This window comes from Neophocaena asiaeorientalis, unplaced genomic scaffold, assembly GCF_003031525.2.
Source record: "Neophocaena asiaeorientalis asiaeorientalis breed wild unplaced genomic scaffold, Neophocaena_asiaeorientalis_V1.1 scaffold603, whole genome shotgun sequence".
Taxonomy (NCBI): domain Eukaryota; kingdom Metazoa; phylum Chordata; class Mammalia; order Artiodactyla; family Phocoenidae; genus Neophocaena; species Neophocaena asiaeorientalis.
In genome coordinates this window covers 3,166,858-3,187,646 of record NW_020175662.1, presented here as the reverse complement: position 1 = coordinate 3,187,646, position 20,789 = coordinate 3,166,858, and the positions used below count along the sequence as shown (strand labels likewise).

Below are 20,789 nucleotides of genomic sequence, written 5' to 3'. Positions count from 1 at the left end.
TTATTTTTCCCATGTTCATTAATTGAATTAATATATTCAATGTCATTATAGAACATTGCCAGTAGTATTTTATATTCCAAATAAATGACTCTAACCAGTTGTATTAAGGCAAATATGTATTGCTTTTTTGCTAGGTGTTTTTTCTAATTATAAATTAATGACTTTGGAACATTGAACAGTATATTATAATCTAACTAAGTGGGCCATCTGATATCTTAAACTTCTGGTTTGATCTCTTACTATCCCATAGCCAATTATCGTTGCTTTGCAAAAGAGGCAAACAATTATTTGAACTCCCCTGGAGAAAAAAGTAACCTCCAATGATAAAAGGAAACCTAAAAAAATATAGCACTATTTACCTCCATTATTTTCTTGTTCATTTACTTTCTAGCCTGTTGAGTGTATTTTACGTAAATATATATTTGTATATACATTTATAGTTTTATTTCCTTAACATTATATTTTGAGCTTTTTCCCATACCATAAGAGATACTTAGAATCAGTTAAATTTCTGTATAATATTCCATACTATAACCTAGGACAGTTAATTTAAATGTTCTCCTATTTGAGGGTCTTAGATTGCTTCCACTTTTTCCACTATTATAAGTAATACCAAAGCATTGTTGTGGATTAATTCTTATCCACATTTCTGGTTCTTGCTTAAAAATTTATTCCCACATGTCAAATTACTGGGTCAATGAATGTGAATATTTTCTTTAAGGTTCTTGATATATATTATCAAATTAACTTTTCTTGAACATTGTACTAACATATATTCTCATACAACTGCATTCTCACCAGCACTGAGATTTGTCATTTTTAAATCTTTATTATTTTGATGCATGAAATTACTCTTTTGTTTTGCGTATGTTTAATTACATCTTAAATTTAACAAGATTAGTAATTTATATTTCTTCTGCAGATTTTAACTTCGTATCTTTTGCTGCATAGTTCCAAATTATGCTGTCGACAATATGTAGTGCAGTATATGGTTTATTACTATGCTTTGGTTATCTATTCCAACTCATATTTTTAAACCTACGATCTTTCTTTTTTCCTACTTAAAAATGGAAAGTTTTTTAGTTCCATTTTTTTTTCATAGTTTAAAATTGTGTAATATTATTGATATTCATGTCACATAAATAATTTTGGACATATTTTAATTTTTTTTATAGGGACAGACAGAACTCATCATTAGTATGGCTTTTTACTGGAATGTTTTGCATTTATTCATTGTTCTTTGCTTGGAGGGCAAATTTAGATATTTCAAAACCACTTTTCATGGGTGTGGTAAGTTTTACTTAGATATATCCTTTGACCAGAAAGTTAGTGAAGAATGTACAAATTTGTCTTTCATGAGTCTTGTAGAAGAGCAAGTTATCTCAGAAATAGTTGAAATTGTATATACATTATTATAAATCAAAATTTAAATTATTGAACCAGTAAGGCTAAGCCTTCTTTTTTGGGCGGGTGAGGGGAAGGGGGCGGGAAGCACTGTTTAGTTAACACAATAGTTAAATAAAAAAATAAATGTAAGGTAGATTTCAGTGAGTCATTTTATATGTGTGCTAGGTACTACTGCATTTCTCCTGGGATTTTCTTTTAAAAATAGCAAAGAAATAAGGGTTGTAATTAGGGCCTCTACCAACACATTCCCTTATTTCTTACCTCACCAGTCCAAGCCTGTGCAAAAGAGCAAGTATATTTCTGTTTTTCCCTGACTACCATATCTGAGATTAGAGTACTTCTTCTCCTTACAGAAGAAACTATATAAATGTAGATAGCTCTTTTTTGAACAGCTGAAACAGTTTGTGTGTGTGTGTGTGTGTGTGTGTGTGTGTGTGTGTGTTCAAGAGGCCTGGTGAATAATACCTTACTTGAGCACCCGAGTTCTGAATCAGTTGAGAACACGGTAAACCAGTACATTGGGTGGGAGAATCACCTTTGTTACCCATAATGCTGAGATTGGAGAATGTGGTTAATATCTGTGGGGAAGGGAGTCTCCTCATCCTGCATCCCTGAATGGACTAGTCACAGGCAGTGCTGCACAGGGCGGGCCTCTCCCCTCCCCAGCTCACCTCACCCCAGAGTCTTCCCCTGGACAAGTACTTCCTGTGGGCGGCTCACTTCCAAGAGGAAGAGAGAGGAAAGAGGAGGGCTATGCAGGCCCAGTCCCAGCTCCCAAACTCCCCAGTCAGCTCAGTCCCTACAATCCTTCAGGAAGAAATAAGTGAGGGTAGAGAGAGGCCAGGAGTGTTATACTAGTGGAGCTTCTCTACATGGAAGGAAACATCAGGAGTTAAGCAAAAGCATTTCTCCACCTCTTCTGCTTTGAATGTTAGAATAAAGAGTTCAAGATGAAGTTTGTAGTATAGAAAAGAATGTGTGGATCCAAAAAGGGAGATCCACACGTCAAACAGGGAAGGAGGAATGCTTGAAAATTGAAAAATAAAGTGACATGGAGTTAGGTTGGAGAAGTCAGTTAAGAATACCTAAATGACACAGGCATAAGCAACTATATACATGCAATATATTTTTAAAATATATAAATACCTGATTGATTGCATGAACCAGTCAACTGGACGCACTGTTTGCATGCCTCTTTCACAGGTGGAACGGTTCTGGATGCAGAGCAATGCGGTGGTGGCTGTCCTCGCTGGCATCGGTTTGGCTGCACTTGTTTCTGAGAGTAACCGAGTACTGAACACCAGTGGGCTTCAGTGTCTGGAATGGCTTTCAGCAACTCTTTTTGTAATTTACCAAATATATTCTAATTATAGGTAACACATGGTTATTTTTATGAAAAGTAGCATTCAAGCCAGAGGCATTTGGATATTTAGATTCTAGGGGTTTGTCTTTTACTTTCCACTAGTTTTCAAAGTGAGACAGCTTGGTCTGAATGCAGTGGTTCTTAAACTTTTGAACAAGAATCTCAGCACAAGTGATGTGTAGTTTCAGGCCATTGCAAACAAGGTTTTGGCTGGTGCGTGTAAACACCCTGTATATTTTCCACTAAGGAATCCTAGAGATACTTCGTAGAATCTGGAGTGTACCTAAAATTCCATGATCTGAAATACCACTTAGATGGAGACTAAAGACATTTGGGGTTTTTTTGTATGCCCTAAAATAATTCACTTTATGCTTCAAAGATTTCATCTTTTGAGTAATCCTTGGCCCTTATCTTGTGCTCTCTGTAGTAGTGTATATTAAGTATTTTAAATAATCAAAGTTCTAGAAGTTTCTTAGCCCTGATGCATTATTAGTATTATATGTGTTTTTCAAAATCTGCTTAATAACCATTATAATGAAAACTTCAGTCTAACATAAAAGATGTAAAAGTTTAGACGATAGTTCATTTATTTGCGGCAGTATTGAGTAAACATTACAGAAGTGGAAGAGTCCATTGGAGTTTTGTTACACTGAGATTTGATTGGTACTTTAAAAGGTTACACTCCCCCTTTCAACTTAACTTGAAAAACTGATGTTCTTTATAATACTGAGGAAGAGCCTGTGTTAGGAAGGCTGTGTCACCAGGAGGCCTTGTGGGAAGGGGATGCAGGTCCCAGATACAACTCCAAGTTCAAGAAGGGTTTGCCGAGCCCATAGTGTGTTTCCCACCCTTTTAAAAAAAAAAAAAAAAAAAAACCTTAACTATTTATTTGTTTTTTTGGCTGCACTGGGTCTTTGTTGCTGTGCACAGGCTTTCTCTAGTTATGGCGAGCGGGGGCTCCTCTTCATTGCGGTGTGAGGGCTTCTTATTGCGGTGCCTTCTCTTGTTGCGGAGCACCGGCTCTAGGCGCGCGGGGTCAGTAGCTGTGGCTCGCGGGCTCTAGGCGCGCGGGCTTCAGTAGTTGTGGCACATGGGCTTAGTTGCTCCGCGGCATGTGGGATCTTCCTGGAGCAGGGCTCGAACCTGTGTCCCCTGCATTAGCAGGCGGATTCTTAACCACTGTGCCACCAGGGAAGTTCCACTCACCCTTTTTTATCCCAGTCTTCTCGTGGCTCAGGTCTTCAGGGCAATTCCAGTTCCACACCAGGGATGCCTGCACAGACTGGGTGGTTTGGTTTTGTTTTGATTCTTTTTTTACCCCAGGTGAATGGAATAGACAGCAACTTTCCTGGATGGCAAAATGTGAGGCATTGCCCTGCAATGTAGGGAATCACAGTAGAAGATGGTTGCATCAGTTACAAAGGCAAGGATAATATTTTGTTCCCGGAAGTATTCATTTGCTTTGTGATGCTAACCCAGTGATTCAACTTTAGGCTGTGTTTTTCAGTACCATTACATGTAATGGACCTGATAATAACAGGAAAGACATTGCTGCTTCTGTTTTTCGATGCTTTTCCTTTCTTGTATTCTTTTTCTTTTTTCATGGAAAGCTCTCAGAATTCATGCCAGTTTTTTCTTTGAAGTTAGAAAGTCCACTTCATCCCTGAAAAGAGTTGTACTGCTGTTGTTGGCAATGGCAAATAATGCCTGGAGAGAAGTAAACATCTCAACAAATTATTCCTTCCCTTCTTTCTCATTGGTCTCATTCTCTAGTGATTTCTCAGTCTAGAAGGGAGAGAGGAACACAGGGAGTCTTTGGTCCAGGGAAGTGGTGGAAAGGATCAACCTCTATGTGCAAGAGAGTCAGACAAACGTGCAAATTTATGCCAGAAACTGGCAGATTTCCTTTTGCATTTCTGAAAATTCCTTTGAGCTAAATGGAATTAACATGAAATTACCTTAAACTCCAAGTGGAATCAGAAACGTTACTTCTTTTTAGTGAAATTGGATATGCTTTTAGGAAAAAAAGTACTTATTATTGACCACTAACTGATTCCCTTTTTTATGGAAATGATAATGAATTCCAGAATTAAAGCAGTATGCTGAGTTTTCTCAATTAGTTCCTTCTTTTTTTTTTCCCAGTTAATAGTGTTCCCTTTTCAAATATATGCATCCTCTTAGAAGATATGTTAGAATATTTTAAAGCACTAAATGTAGATTGTGTGATGGGAAAGGAATGGAGCAGGAAATAAGCCCAGTCTTATTAAAACTAAAACAATGTGTTGCTATTTTAATATTTTGTAATCCTTTCATTTAGCATTTGTGACCAAAGGACCAACTATGTGATCGATAAGTTTGCAAAGAATCTTCTAGCCTCTATGCCTCATGGTGCAATTATCTTACTCAGAGGAGATCTGCCAGGGAATTCTCTCCGTTACATGCATTATTGTGAGGGACTGAGGCCAGATATTTCATTAGTGGATCAGGAAGTAAGTATATGAAAGATACACTTAGAATATAGTAGTAGCCATCATTTTAAAACATATGTTTTTTAAAGAACTATTTTTTTTAAACATTGAGTGGGTACAGTTTCTATGATCACTCTTAGGTAAAATATATATCACATTCTTTTATTTATTTTAACTAATAGGAAAAGTCATGAGTTGCTTCTTTCCTTTTTAAACTGAATGTTCTAAGAATTAATGTGTTTCATATTAGATTCAAACAGCATCCTAGGTCTGTAGTTCACGTGACAGACCATGACAATGTTGTGTTGTAAATTTATTTTTAAATTGTTCTTTTACATCCAGCTAACTCAACCATTCAAATGAACACTTCCCAGTGATCCAGGGATTAAATTAAATTAGGCTGACTATAAAATAAGTCATACCGCAGGTTGGTATACATTTCATGCAAAATAGAAATTATTAACCACAATTCTGCTATAGAATTTATTTGTAAATTTTGTTGATCTTAAGACAAAAGTATTTTTGGAGAGGACTTGTGAAAATTTCAAGGTCTATTAAAACAATCTTCTTGAACTGAAAAAAATATATGTAAACTATAGGGTTTATTGTTTAAGCCATAAATAGTTAAAGGGAACAAATCTTTCTCTGGTGTTTTTAGAACGGTTGTCAGGAAAACAGAAATTCTTAACCTTGAAAAAATACATTTAGTTTGAGCAAACTATTAGGCACAATACTTACTTAATAAATTTCATTCAATTAATGAATAATTAAAATTTTTTGAGAACACTATAAACAGATTTGAAAATATAGGGAAATTTGAAAATTACACATATTTTTAGAAGGAGTTTGCACTTATGTACACAAATGATTAATTTGATCTTCAGTCTAGCACCTGACCAAAGCTAGATCATTTGTTGAAAATATGGTATCATAATGTGATTTTAAATACTATTTGGGATGACAGCTACTATGATTGAGAAGCTTGGATTTCAAAGTTAATTAGACCCAAATTCAAGTCCTCATCCTCTCACTTCCTTGGATGTGTGACTTGGGTCTATTGATTTTTCCTCTCAGAGCTTCTGTTTCCTTATCTATAAAATGGAAATGATCATTAGATAAGTAAGTTAGGATGCTTCTGAATGTAAGGAACAAAATCCCTGACTAAAGAGTATCTTAAACTATGGAGTTTTTAATCTCATAAGACAAGTAGTCTGGAGAGAGGAGGCTTTAGGATTGATAATACAAGCAGTTCGATGATGACAGTGTTCTGGGGCAGCTTTTCTGCAGGTCTCTTGAACTGATGGATGCCTGGTTCCAAACATCACATGCAAAGTGCTTCTCCTGGGGTCTCTCTCTTTCTCTCTCTCTCTCTGTATTGGGAGTAACATGTACCCCAGATGCCCCCAGCAGACCTCTACTTGGGCCCCACTAACCAGTATTGGGTCACTTGACCACTCCTAAACTACTCACTAGCAAAGGAGAATGACTAGAACTACCTGATTAAAACCAAGATTGTGTTAGTTGGAAAGGATTGGCTGTTGAGTGGGCAATCAACAGTGTCTGATATAACTTAATTATTCTCACATAATAAGGTTATTATGAGAATTAAATTAGAAAGAGTAAGGCCATAGCACACAGTGGGTAGTTAATGTTACTATACCCAAGAACTGAAACTGTTGGGTAATAAACTCTAATTCAATAAGTATTTTTTGAGTATTTACAGTGTACACGTAGATTAAAACTAATTTGTCGCTTCTAGTTAAATGACTTGTATAGACAAGTAAAACATAAGCATAATTGCTCAAACGATGATATCCAAACTTAATGAAGCTTTGAAGGTGTAAATAGGAGTCTTTTCTTTAAAAAAAAAAAAAAAGAAATCTGTACATATGAAAGTATAGAATGAAGTATATATTAAGTATAGAATTAAGAAAAAATTTTTGATATAATGATTTATTTTAATCAAAAGACTATGTAATTAATTTGGAGCTACTAATAAATTCAGATAATTTAGCCAAAGGGTTTTTAATTTTGAGGCCTAGGTTATCATATAATTGAGCTTCTCAAGGGCAGGGATTGATATCTTCTTCATTATAGGTGAGCAATACTTGTTTTTTGAATGAATGAATGAATGAAAGAACAGAGTAATGACACGTCTCTGTATTTTGCCTAGGTTGTCTAGTCTGGCCATCAGAAAGACATTTCAGGTCCAGCAAACATAGTTTGGGAAGTATTCTGTGCCAGGCAATGTGATAGGCGCAGAGGCAGTGAGATGAAAACAGCCCTTTTCATGTAGGAGCTTGCAGTCTAGTGAGGAATAGGCTAAGAGCTAACTGAGGTAGGTACAAAGTGCTATAAGAGCATGGGACCTGGGGAGGGCATCTGAGAGGCACTGGTGTTTAAGCTGGTTCCGAAAGCTCAGTACACTCTCTAGGCATGAGAGCAGGAGGTCATTCTGGGTAGTCTGGCAAATGCATGGAGGTAAGTGAAACTAGGTGCTGCTTTTATTGGTGGCTGATAGTTATAATTGAAGGCATGAAACCTAAGGTCTAAGGCATTAGAAGAAGAGTCAGTGCCACACACCTCAGTTGCATTTGTATGTACTTTTCAATTATGTTTATATTTAATGAGTACCTCCACATTTTAGAACTTTTTCATTGTCCTTGATAAACTCGATTCTTTTTAAAGAAACATATTAAAAGCATGATACCATATTTTATCTTTCTGGCAGATGATGACTTATGAGTGGTATTTACCCAAGATGGCAAAGCATTTACCAGGCGTCAAATTTCCTGGGAACCGGTGGAATCCTGTGGAAGGAATATTACCTAGTGGAATGGTCACATTTAATCTTTATCATTTTCTTGAAGTAAATAAACTGTAAGCACTCTTTTCATATAATAGCTTTTCTAAAATCTTAAGCTTTTCTAAAATTGTTTATGTAGCAGCTGTGCTTCATCCAAAAGACCAATTTTCTACACCTATTTCCCTGTCACCGGTGAGATTATCTCTGTAATTAAATTGAATATCTGTGCATAAATGAGGCCAGGCAGAAATAAATGTTATTGTTCTGGGTAAAAGAAAAATAAAGACAGATTAGCAAGAATAGCAAATAAGATCTTAGTACAATTCAGAGAAATTGGAGATGTGCCTGCCTACTTGAAATCATTGCAGGTAGATCGCAAGCAATTATAGTTTCCCCCTGATCAACACCATGGCCCCCTTTTAAGTTTAATGCAAATGTTTTCCAGGAATAATCACTATATAAAAATAGCTTAAGGATTTTTTTCTAAAGGATAAGCCATTTTTATAAATAAGAAAAACACCTACAGTTATGTTGGCTGAGATAACATATGAGAATTGTGAATTCTATACTTGAGAACATAAAATTATTCATAGTTAAGGTCAAGAATAAATAACTCCTTCAGTGGTAGAGTGTTGAACATTTTTCCTGTCCGTGAAATGCTTGGGATTGTCCAGAGCGTGAAGAAGAAAACTTATTTCATAATTTCTATTCTCTTATAAAGGGGACTTCAGAAATTCTTTGTAAAAGTTAAACTATCCCTTACCAAGAACCTAATGATGTGGTACTTCTGGTGTTCAGAGCCTGAAGTTTACTCTGGCTCATGAAGTAATATGAAGGTGATAGGTATAAATGTGCTGTGAGAGTAATATTTAATTGTTCTATTGTGGAATAAAATGTTAACAATTAACATCTCCAAATCAGCATTTTTTGGTGAATTTTATTTAATTCAACCTTATAAACATCAATTGAGCGTACTATGTACCAGTTTGTATTAGGCAATAAAGTGAGACAGTTCCAGATTTAAGTAAGACTACAATCTAGTTGTATCTATACACAGATATGAATACAATTGGCCATAATATGATGGCGCAAGCTCTATACTAACAAAGCCTTGTAAAGTGTGAGACACAGTAAATGTTCAATGTGTGTTTACTAAATAGATGATTTAATTGACAGTATAAGCCAAGTGTTCTGGGAGCATGGATGAGGAAGCAATTAATTCTTCCCAGGGGCATTCATGCAGTATTTATTTAATAAATATTGGGTATTCAAAATGTCCCAAGACCTATACTAGCTGCAGATGCATGGGTGTGATCCCTGCTGTCACAGTCTTTCAGAGAGGTGTCAAGTGGTACCTTAAACATGAAACTGATAAGTTATAGTATCAGCTGGCAAGCATGATAATAGTGGTATGGATAAAATGTTGGAAACTTAAAGGCTAAGTAAGAATTTGCCAAGTGGGTAGGAACAATTAGGATACAGGACACATCCATGACCCCAGAAACTCCCTTTCGCTGTCCTGTGTCATCATACTGTCCCCGAAGCCCTAACTCTCACAACCACTGATCTATTCTCTGTTCCTATAGTTTTAACTTTTCCAGAATGTCATATAAATGGACTCATAAAGTATGTGACTTTTTGACATCAGCATATTTCACTTAGCATAATGCCTTAGAGATCCATACAAGTTATTGTTGTATATCAATAGTTTATTCCTTTTCGTTACTGAGTAGTATTCCATTGTATGGATGTACTACAGTTTATCCATCCACCTGCAGAAGGACATTTGGGTTGTTTCTAGTTTGGGGCATTTGTGAATAGAGCTGCTATAAACGTTCATGTACACGTTTGTGTGTAAATATGTTTTCATACCTAGGAGTGGGATTACTGGATTGTTTGTTTTTTTTACTATTGAGTTATGAGAGTTCTGTGTATATTCTAGATTCAAATCCTTTGTCAAATACGTGATTCATAAATATTTTCTCCCAGTCTTTTTGTTCTCTTCAAAGTGTCTTTTGCAAATAAAAGTTTCTTTATTTTGATGAAATCCAGCTATCATTTTTTTATTTTATAGATCATACTTTTTGATCTCATATCTAAGAACTCTGCCTAATACCAGGTCACAAAGATTCTCTCATGTTTTCTTCTAAGCGTTTTATAGTTTTATGCTTTACATTTCAGATCAATGGCCCCTTTTGAGTTAACTTTGCAAGGGTATTGCTTAGAACAGAGGTCTTTTTTTGCATATGAATATCATTTGTTGAAAACATTATTCTTTCTTCGTTGAATTGCATTTGCACCTTTTTCTATACTTACAAAAACATCCTTCTGGGTTTTTGGTTGGTTTTAATTTGATTAGTGTTTTCATGGTATTTCTCTTTTTGTCCTTTTGCTTTTAACCACCTATGTCACGTTTAAAGTGGGTTTCTTGTAGACAGTACATATTTGGCTCTTGTTTTATTATCCATTCTGACAATGTCTATGTTTTCATTGTGTATTCAGATCATTTGCATTTAATGTAAATATTGATATGTTTTAGATGTACATCTATCATTTTACTATTTGTTTTCTGTTTGTTTCTCTGTTTTTCATTCCACTGTTTCCCTTCCTGCTTTGTTTGGGATACTTTGATTTTTTTCTAGTATTCCATGTTAAATTATTTTTACTATGTCTCTTGGTAAATTTTTTCAGTGGTTGCTCTTGGAATTACAGTACACAGACATACTTAACTTTTTACAATCTACTTACTACTTCAAGTGAACTGTAGAAACCTTAGTGGCATATAAGTTCCTTTAACCTCCCCACTTTTGATTGAGTTGTCAAATATATTAGACATGTGATAATTTTTGTTTTCAACCCTCATACATATATTTTGAAATCTAAGAGAAAAGATAATCTAAAATATTTGTCCACATATTTACCAGATCTGTTGCTCTTCCTTCAATCCTCATATTCCAGGCTGCCCTCTTGTATCATTTCTCTTCATCTGAAATTAGTCCTTTAGCATTTCTTTTAGAGCAAGACTGTTAGCAGTGAATTCTCTTAGTTTTCCTGTATCTGAAAATGTCTTTATTTCACCTTCATTTTTGAAGGATATTTCTGGGTATGGAATTCTGGCTTGATAGTTCTTTTCTTTCCCCACCACTTTAACAATGTTATTTTATATCCTTTTGACATGCATGGTTTCTGATGAGAAATCTGCAGTTATTCAAATCATTGTTTCCCTTGTGTGAAATGTGTTGTTTTTCTCTGGCTGCTTTCAAGATTTTTTATTTGTCTTTAGTTTTCAGCAGTTTGATTATGATGTATCTGGGCATGACTTTCTTTGAGTTTAACCTCCTTGGGATTTACTGAGTATCTCGAATCTGAAAGATTATGTCTTTCACAAAATTTGGAAGCTTCCTGACATTATTTCTTTAAGTAGTTTTTCTGCCCCACCTTCTTTCTCTTCTCCTTCTGGGATTCTGATGACACCAATGTTAGACCTTTTGATATTGTCCCACAGGTGCCTAAACTCTGTACATTTTTCTCAATATTTTTTCTCTTTGTTTAAATTGTATAATTTCTCTTGATCTGTCTTCAAGTTCACCCAGTCGAGGAGTAATAGGAATTTGCTCCCAACCTTTGGAACCACAGCTCCTCTGATTAGTGAGAAGTGTTCCCCTTCCTCAGAGCTATAGGGACCTGCCCAGCTGCCACTGCTGTAACTGTGCTGCTGCTGGCACAGTATTGCCCGGTGCCCAGGGAAGGAAAGAAGGGAAAACATCCTGGGGATTTCCTCTGCTCTCCCCAGTCCGTACAAGTTCCTTTTCCTGCCCTTTGGACTAGGAAAAAGGGAGGCGGCCGGGCTTTTCTTGGAGTTCTTTCTGTCCTTACTTGGTATGTGCTTTTGGGTTTCAGGCTTCCTTTGAGTCCAGGCCAGGTAATCCTGGAAGGGGAAAAGGGATAAACTCACTGCGGATTTGGTGGAACTTAAGAATTCTGCTTTCTTCCTTCAATCCTCTTTCTACCATTTACTTTTCAGAGTCTTCAGATAGTTGTTCTAGGTCTTCTGTTCAGAAATTATAGTTGTGTGCAGTGAGAGAGACAGAATAGAATACGATGACTCCATCTTCCCTAGAACCAGAACTCTGTTATGTTTTACTTTATGTCAGATATCTCATTTAATCTTAAACAGCTGTGAAAGATAGTTCATACCAATTTCATTGATGAGGAGACCAGACACAGGTAATTAAGTGATTTCCCCAAAATCATAGAGGTAATACATGGTGGAAAAAATCCAAAATCTAAGCCAGAAGTGTCTTGTTTCAAAGTTCATGAAGTTTTTACTTTCAAGTAATTGCTCCTAATATGCTCCTTTTTTTTTCTACTTGGTAATAGCTGTTAAGGTATACACCAAAAATTGGAATAGAACCAGTCAATTATAATGTTTTTGAGCCAAGCTTATTTAAACCATTTCTGTTACGAATTTTTGCAGGATTTGAAGATGCTAATAGTTAGTCAAATCTAATTAATTTTATTCAGCAAATATTCTGTATTAGCTATGCATCGTGCTGTGGGATTTCGAATTAATTCAGAGATAGAGAGCCTATCCTCAGGATGCTTCTGGGCTTCTCAGAAAGATTTATAAATGAAGATAACAAGTTCAATAAAATAATGTTAAAAGAGATTAAAAATAAAATGCAATGGAAATTTGAGGAAGGAGAGATTAGTAGTAGTAGTACTACTACTGCTACTACTATGAAGACATATTTCCACCTATAAAATTTTAAAGGTATCAAATAATATGTATATTTACACATGAGACAGAACCACAGAAGCGTTCCTTGTAACAGTGCTTATCCCCAAGTGATTTCCTACAGTGTCACAAACGGTAGTTTTATCATTTATGTCTGTGTGCTTCGCCTCAACCTCCCAAACAGCATTTTTTACACTAATATCAATGTAAATTTATTTATTTATTTTTGGCTGCATTGGGTCTTTGTTGCTGCGCACGGGCTTTCTCTAGTTGCGGCGAGCGGGGGCTACTCTTCGTTGCGATGCGCGGGCTTCTCATTGCGGCGGCTTCTCTTGTGGTGGAGCACGGGCTCTAGGCGCGCGGGCTTCAGTAGTTGTGGCATGCGAGCTCAGTAGTTATGGCTCACGGGCTCTAGATCGCAGGCTCAGTAGTGGTGGCTTAGTTGCTCCGCGGCATGTGGGATATTCCCGGACTAGGGATCGAACCTGTGTTCCCTACATTGGCAGGTGGATTCCCAACCACTGCACCACCAGGGAAGTCCCTCAATGTAAATTTAAAACAATCTATTTGGGAGAGATTTAAATAAACCAAAGTGTTCACAAATGGTTTATTGGTAACCAAGGTTTAAAGAGTCAGAAATGACCCTTCACGAGTTATACTTTAACATTTAGAACTTTAAGTTAAAAATGCATATTTTTCTGTTTTCAATAGAAAAGAAACATTTGTTTGCATAGGAATTCATGAAGGCGACCCAACGTGGAAAAAGAACTATTCACTTTGGCCATGGGGTTCTTGTGACAAATTAGTTTCTTCGGAGATTGTATTCAACCCTGAGGAGTGGATTAAACTTACGAGAAACATCTATAACTGGACTGAAGACTATGGAAGGTATGGAGAGCAGTTATGGTTTTCATCAGTGTATAGCCATTTTGTGTGCCTAAACAACTTACTAGATTTTGAGATGCCTTTTAATTATTTGATGTATTTTGTGGCTTTTTATTACTAGTTAATATTGTTATTTGCTGCCCACAGAGTATTGTAATAGAGGAAGAGAACATACGTTTCTTGTCCTCAGGCTTGGAGATGGAGGAAGGGCGGTGGTGGTTGATTGGGCACCACAGTAGTTAAACGTGTGCCACCGTCCACCTCCAGCTCTTGTAATGCTACACGGTCCACCATCCTGTAGCTTAGAGCCTAAAAGTGGAAGAGATTTATTAACTGCAACAGAGCTTTAAAAGGCACTCACCCTGTTGCCCGTGATAGTTTCCACCTGCATAAACTCATATTTTTTTTCCTTCAAGAATGGCAGATCACTTCTCTGTAGGGAAGCCTGGGATTTGAGTAACTTTTTCTTCAGTTGTTTGTCATCAGCCTTGGTCTGTCGTTTTGGGCATGATTAGTCTTCCTGGAAGCATTTCTACCTAGACTTGACTCTCTCCCATATGGAAGATGAGTCACCGTCTGAAGATAGGTGTCTCCATTGCCTGTTTTTTAAATTATGAATTATTCAAAGATTAGATAATTATTGCTTATAATTTAAGAACAACAGTCAAGATCATATGAACAAATGGTACCAAAGTTTTTTGAGTCAATATGAGCAAATAGACCACATTGCTGTGCACCAGCGAGAGCTGGATAGGTAGTTCTACCTCAGAGCACTCTGTGACGGGAATTCCCTGGCAGTCAAGTGGTTAGGACTCAGCGCTTTCACTGCCGTGGCCCAGGTTCAATGCCTGGTCAGAGAACTAAGATCCCACAAGCTGCACGGTGCGGCCAAAAAAAAAGTACTCTGTGACCATTGTGAGGAAAAGTTAGAAAATCACCTGTTCTCCAGACAGCTAACAACAGTACAGGTACATGGCATCACTCATTATCTCCATTCTGTCAAAATAGATACATAATAAAAGAAATTTTAATTAAGTGAAAAAAAATCAGCAAATGGTTCAGCCAGTGTTTTTGGAGCAGCATCCTAGCTCCAGCAATGATTTATCCAAGCCGGGAGTCCCCTCTCTTTACAGCTCAGTGGCTCTTAGCTGTGTCCATAGAGTGACCCAGGCCTCACCCTTGCCCCATCGCCCACCTGACAGTTCTTAGGAACAGCTGGCTCCCCAAATGCCTCCAGCCTCTTCCCACTAATCTTTAGTTTGCCCCCATGAGGCACTGGGGCTCGTTATGCAGATTAAGAATACATTTACCCAAACCTCAAATTCCTAATGATCAAATTTTTCTAGGAGAATAAGTTTGTTATTTTGGTCTCTATCAGTACTTCAGGATGCAGCCTATTTTATTTGCCCTGTAAGGTTATAAAACAAGAATTACATGTCCACAGCGATAAAGGTAGCTAGCAGAAACATGTTACCGTTTTCTTGTAACTGCAGGTTTGCTCCATCTTCCTGGGAATCTGTGGCCAATGAAGAGATGTGGCAAGCCAGGTGAATAATGTACACGTGTGTGTTTGCAGTCTGTTTGTAATGCAGCAGAAGAGCCTCTGGCGCTTTTCACCTGGGGAGTAGTGGTGCGTGGGGATCATAAAAATAATACTTATGAGCAATTATTTTGTTTGAGGCATTGTACTAATCATTACCCGTGCATAATCTCATTTCATCCTCACGATAACCTGTGAAGAAGTTATTATTATCCCCGTTTTACAGAAGAACGAACCGGAGGTAGAGAGGTTACTTGTCCAAGGCCACATAGTTCTACCAGTAGAGTCCAAAACTCACATCTGTCTGACTCTGGAACATTCCTAATTCCTATGCTCTCCTATCTCAACTAAACCAAAGTGAGTGTAATTGATTGAGGAGAAGTTGATAATTACAACCCTGTCTCCATGTGTAATGTGCTAGTTAATTATTTAAGCACTTATTGAAAACTTCCTAGAGACCAGGCACTGTGCTAGGCATGGAAGCTACACATATGAATATGACACAGTTCCTACTCTCACGGAGCTCAGTCTAGTGGAACAGACAGACATGTTCAAAGAGATCTGACTCTTCATAGATACTGTACTTTCCTGTTGTTCCTGTGTGGAACAAACACTTCATGGTGACGCTCTTGACTCTCTGGGTTCCTGTCATTCTTTTAAAATACTCAAAACATCTAACACTAACAGACTTTGGCCTAAATATTAATGTAAAAGTCTTAAGTGTTGCAGACAGGGGTACCAAGTATGAAGTGCTTCCTCCAGTAAAAATGCGTTGATGCCCACTCTGGGCCAGGGACTGTGCTTTGCACCAAGAATTGAGTTAGGGTGTAAAGGGCTTACATACATTTAAAGAGGTTTTTTTAAAAAATTGTCAAGAGGGACTTCCCTGGTGGTCCAGTGGCTGGGGCTTTGCCTTCTGGTGCGGGGGGTGCGGGTTCGATCCCTGGTTGGGGAGCTGGGATCCCGCATGCCTCGCGGCCAAAGGGCCAAAGCGTAAAGCAGGGGCAACGTTGTGACAGATGCAATAAAGACTTTGAAAGTGGTCCACATTAAAAAAATCTTAAAAAAAAAAATTGCTAAGAAATGGTTCTTGACAAAACAACAATTACAAAAAAGATACAGTTTTTGCAGTAGTGTTTTTGAAAAAGTCAGCAAATTGCATATTGCAAGTTATCAGCCCAGTTATAGGAACAAATAGTCGCTTTGAAGAACTAATCAAAGATACACCGAATGTCTCCACAATTCCTCACTGTGATTGAATGCGGGAAAGCTGGGGGAGAAATCACATAAAAGAAGAAAGCAGGTCATTATTCAGGTAGGTATTGATTTAACTGGTGTGCTGACTACAATTTGGATGAGTTCATGTGGTCAAAGAGTCCAGCCATCTTTGAAGAAGTGGTCACACATGGCATGAACTGTCGCGATGGGTACCTTCAGGGATATGCTGACGAACTCAGCAAGTCTCCGCCTCCTAGCCGCTCTTGCATAATGAAGTGTACATCTGGAGGGAAGGTGATGTACAGTAGGGATGATGAACATAAGCTTTTTTCTAAGATTTGGCACTAGGTGTGAGTGCAGTGTCTTGGGATGGTGGGGGAGGATTACCGTTGGTTCAGAGTAAACCATTAATACGAGAGAAGTGAAAAGAATACAATAAATGGTTTTGTATGTTCCTTATCAATGGAAAAGTCTGGCAGATTTAGCTTTGAATGTAAAATTGACATGAACACCCTCCCACTCCCAGGATGAAAACACCGTTCTTCATCTTTAACCTGGCAGAAACTGCAAGTTTGCCTTCAAATGTGAAAGCTCAGCTCTACACTCACGCGTATGACGTATGTTGTACTTTTACATATATAAATTTATTTGGTGGGAGGGTGGTGGCTGTTTGGGATGGAGAAAGGGTGTATCACAGTAGAGTTTTTACTTTTCTGTTTCCAGCTTTATTTGGCATTATAAAGCAGTATAAATGGAAAAATAGTCATGTGTATCACAAATAATATCTAAAGTGGCTGTGGTCCGCAGATTAATGAAAGGAGTTCATGTCCTAATCTCCAGAACCTATGAATATATGGCCTTACGTGGCAAAGGGCACTTTGCAGATGTGATTAAGGATCTTGCGGTGGGGAGATTATCCTGGATTATCCGGGTGGGCCCAACGTAATCACAAGGGTCCTTAGAAGAAGGAGGCAGGAAGGTCAGAGTCAGAGAAGGAGATGTGGCATTGCAAGCAGAGGTCAGAGAGAAAGACTTAAAAGATTGCCACACGTACAACCTGAAAGATGGAGGAAGGGGCCACAAGTTTGGGAGTGCAGGCAGCCTCTGGAAGCTGGAAAGGGCAAAGAAATAGATTCCAGAGCCTCCAGAAGGAACACAGCCCTGCTGATTTTACAAAAACCTTCATTTTTATGACTTTTGACCCCTAGAAGTATTCGATAATACATTTATATTGTTTCAAGCCACTACATTTGTGGTGATTAGTTACAACAGCAATAGGAAACTAATATGATGGCTTTATTTAAAAAAAGAAACAAGTTTTGATGGGTTGCCCTCTACGCAAAATCATGACCCTGGCTGCACTTGAAATGATCGGGCCGTGGCTGATTGGGATTTCTTTTTTTTTTAATTAATTAATTTTTATTTATTTATTTTTGGCTGCGTTGGGTCTTCGTTGCTGTGCGCGGGCTTTCTCTAGTTGCGGCGAGCGGGGGCTACTCTTCGTTGCAGTGCACGGGCTTCTCATTGTGGTGGCTTCTCTTGTTGTGGAGCACGGGCTCTAAGGCGTGTGGGCTTCAGTAGCTGTGGCACTCGGGCTCAGTGGTTGTGGCTCGCGGGCTGTAGAGCGCAGGCTTAGTAGTTGTGATACACGGGCTTAGTTGCTCTGGGGCATGTGGGATCTTCCTGAACCAGGGCTTGAACCCGTATCCCCTGCATTGGCAGGCGGATTCTTAACCACTGTGCCACCAGGGAAGCCCTGGTTGGGATTTTATGAGAGAGATAAAGGGTCATAGAGAGTGGCTCTGTCTTCTGATGTGGCCCCAGGAAACCAAACAGCCTTCACATCCAGCCACACTGAGGCTCTTGCTTAGCTGGTCCTCTGTGATGGCAAGGGGAGTCCAGAGCAGAGGCTTGCTTTGCTGTAGCACTATGTTAACAAGTCCCTGCTTTTCTGAGATTTATAGCACTGGGCTGTTCATCACCGTCAGAGATAGTCTTGGAGCCTGCTGTGTAGGAAATAGACATCCTGGTGAAGGCCAATAAGAACAGAGCCCAGGAGCTGTATGTCTAAGCAAGTGAGGAGGTATTTCTGCTGTCTCTGGGCTGCTGTAGATCTACTCAGCCAGGGCATTTGTTTGGTGCTGAGTCAAAATTGCATGATGTCCAATTGGTATGACAGATTTTACTCCTCACTTTTGTGCTCATTGGTCCATTGTTTATTCATTTATTCATTCACTCACGGAGCATTTATGGAGCACCCAGTCTGTACCAAATACTGTGATGGAGACAATCAGGAATATTCCCGCTGTCAAAGAGGCACAAGCTAGAGAGAGAGGTGGAAGATAAGGTCCTCAGTTAATTCAGTCGTGAGAGTTACGAGAGGTTTGCAGAGGTGCAGTGGGAGCAGAGAGCAGCACATGAGTACAGCCTTCTGGGGAGGGGCTGGTGAGGAAGGGAGGGAAGGCTTCTAGAGGAGATGTCACCGCAGTGTCATCCTGAAAGATCAGAAGGAACTGGCCAGGCAGATGTGGGGCAGGGTAGCGAGAAAGTGGGGCAGGGCAGACAGTCCGTTATGACGGAACCACAGGGACAAAGGTGGAAACCTCCTAGGTGCCCACTCAAGGACAGCCAGGGACTAGTTATAGGAAACGGCATGCTGGAGTTCTGTCTGGCAGTCAGGAGGTCCAGGTTCAAGGCCTGCTCCACCATTCACTGTCAACTGTGAGCCAGTTAACCTTTCCAGACCTCTATTTTTTCTTTAAAAAAAAAAGTGGACTGTAAACTTTATAGATTATCTCTCATATCCTGGTCATATCCAGTTCATCTCTAATACCCTGTATAATTCTGTGAAAAACAAGTAGTATTTAGTTGGGAGAAATCTGAGACTTAACTAATATTTTATATTCTCATCAGTGATCTGTTCCATGGTCAGTTGTTAGGCCACCACTGAAGCTAATTCATGGATTTATTGTCCCTTTGGGCCTGTAAGCATTACTCTGTTCAGTGAACACAAGTCTGTAGCAGTCTATAGGTATCTCCTTCACATATGTCTCCAGATGTGTGACACCATTTGCAAGACAAATGAGGCCAAGTACTCCATGGGTCAACACAAATCAGCCCCTAGTACAGGTTTTTCAAGAACAGTCTTGTTAGCTATAAAAGATATTTTTGTTATTATTAAATTATCCTGCTCAATAGCTTATACAGGACATTAAGTTCAGGTGTAGTGGGAGAGCAAGAATGATCTTTGTTATCTTTAGGAATACATGTGATACATTGAAGATTTCCCCCGCAAGACAGAATACGTTCCACTAACACTAATGTCACAGTGATACACGCCTAGAGGGGGAAATGTAATTCCACATGATGAGAAATGACTCTTAGCTTCTTAAGATACAGCACATGTGGCCTAATGGGCCATCCAGAATGAGTCGATGTTCTAGAAAAGGGTAGCGTAGTTGTTCTGATGTCTGCAGACTGAAGCAGGGAGGTCATGAGCTGCCTCTTATTCTCTTGAGCCATTGGGAAATCAAGTGCTAGCGTCTGTCTTGCACTCCAGAACCTCATCAGGATTTTGAAAACTTGGGGAAGAAAAGAACCTGAGCAGTTCCTGAGCACCTACTTTGTTCCGGGCAGCCTGCCATGCAGTTTACGAGGCTTGGGAAGAGGAGCAACGGATAGGGGAAAAAAAAAGCCAAAAACTATGAGGAAAGGTAGAGAAGCTTTGAATATTTTACCAAGAAAATAAACGGGTAGGAGGCTGACTCAATAGCTTTGATGTCTATGAAAGTGCGAGGTGACTCTCCTATTTTATGGAGTGAAGAGAACTAAGGGGAAAATAGCTTTAAAAGGCAGCTTGAGGCCTGAGGGTTATTAAATATCAAAATGACATATCACATGCGGATTGGGGACTTTTTCATGGGGATGTTGTTTTGAAACAGATTAGGTAGGCATTTGTCTGCTCTGGAGTAGGGGTTGGGGAAATAGATAATGTAATTGGGTCCCTTTCAACTGGATGATGTAATGAGTGTAGTTCTAATTCAGAAAGCCCTTGTCCCTGGAGAAAGCACCATTGCTTGTCCTGTGCTCTCCTGGAGGCTACTGGTTAACTCAAGTGCCTGTGGATCTGACTCCAATTTGATAATCCCCAAGAAGGCTGTGAAATTCCCAAATATGCAAGTATAATATTCTGTTTTGTAGATTTGCATCTACTTTTTGGTTTATTTGTTAAATTTTGATGTTTTTCCTCTGGAAAAATCAGTATTAAAGATTCTAACTCTATCCAATTAATACTATCTCTGATATTGAAAAACAAAACTCTGAATTCCTGTGGGCAAAGTTTTAACTATGAAAATTGTAATTTT

General features: G+C 38.5%; 1 protein-coding gene across 3 annotated transcripts in view; it reads left to right on the top strand.

The window, feature by feature from the left end:
* The window catches only part of TMEM260 (transmembrane protein 260), a 59,785-nt gene that overhangs the window by 36,084 nt on the left and 2,912 nt on the right, over positions 1–20,789 (top strand). For 2 of the 3 annotated variants that reach the window (XM_024731461.1, XM_024731462.1), the window contains exons 9-15: positions 1,176–1,290; positions 2,611–2,780; positions 5,088–5,259; positions 7,970–8,118; positions 13,494–13,670; positions 15,161–15,214; positions 16,952–17,042. In XM_024731461.1, coding sequence (XP_024587229.1) covers positions 1,176–1,290; positions 2,611–2,780; positions 5,088–5,259; positions 7,970–8,118; positions 13,494–13,670; positions 15,161–15,214; positions 16,952–17,042 — 928 coding nt within the window. The remainder of the gene's footprint in view (positions 1–1,175; positions 1,291–2,610; positions 2,781–5,087; positions 5,260–7,969; positions 8,119–13,493; positions 13,671–15,160; positions 15,215–16,951; positions 17,043–20,789) is intronic. The other variant, XM_024731463.1, reaches the window with a different exon arrangement.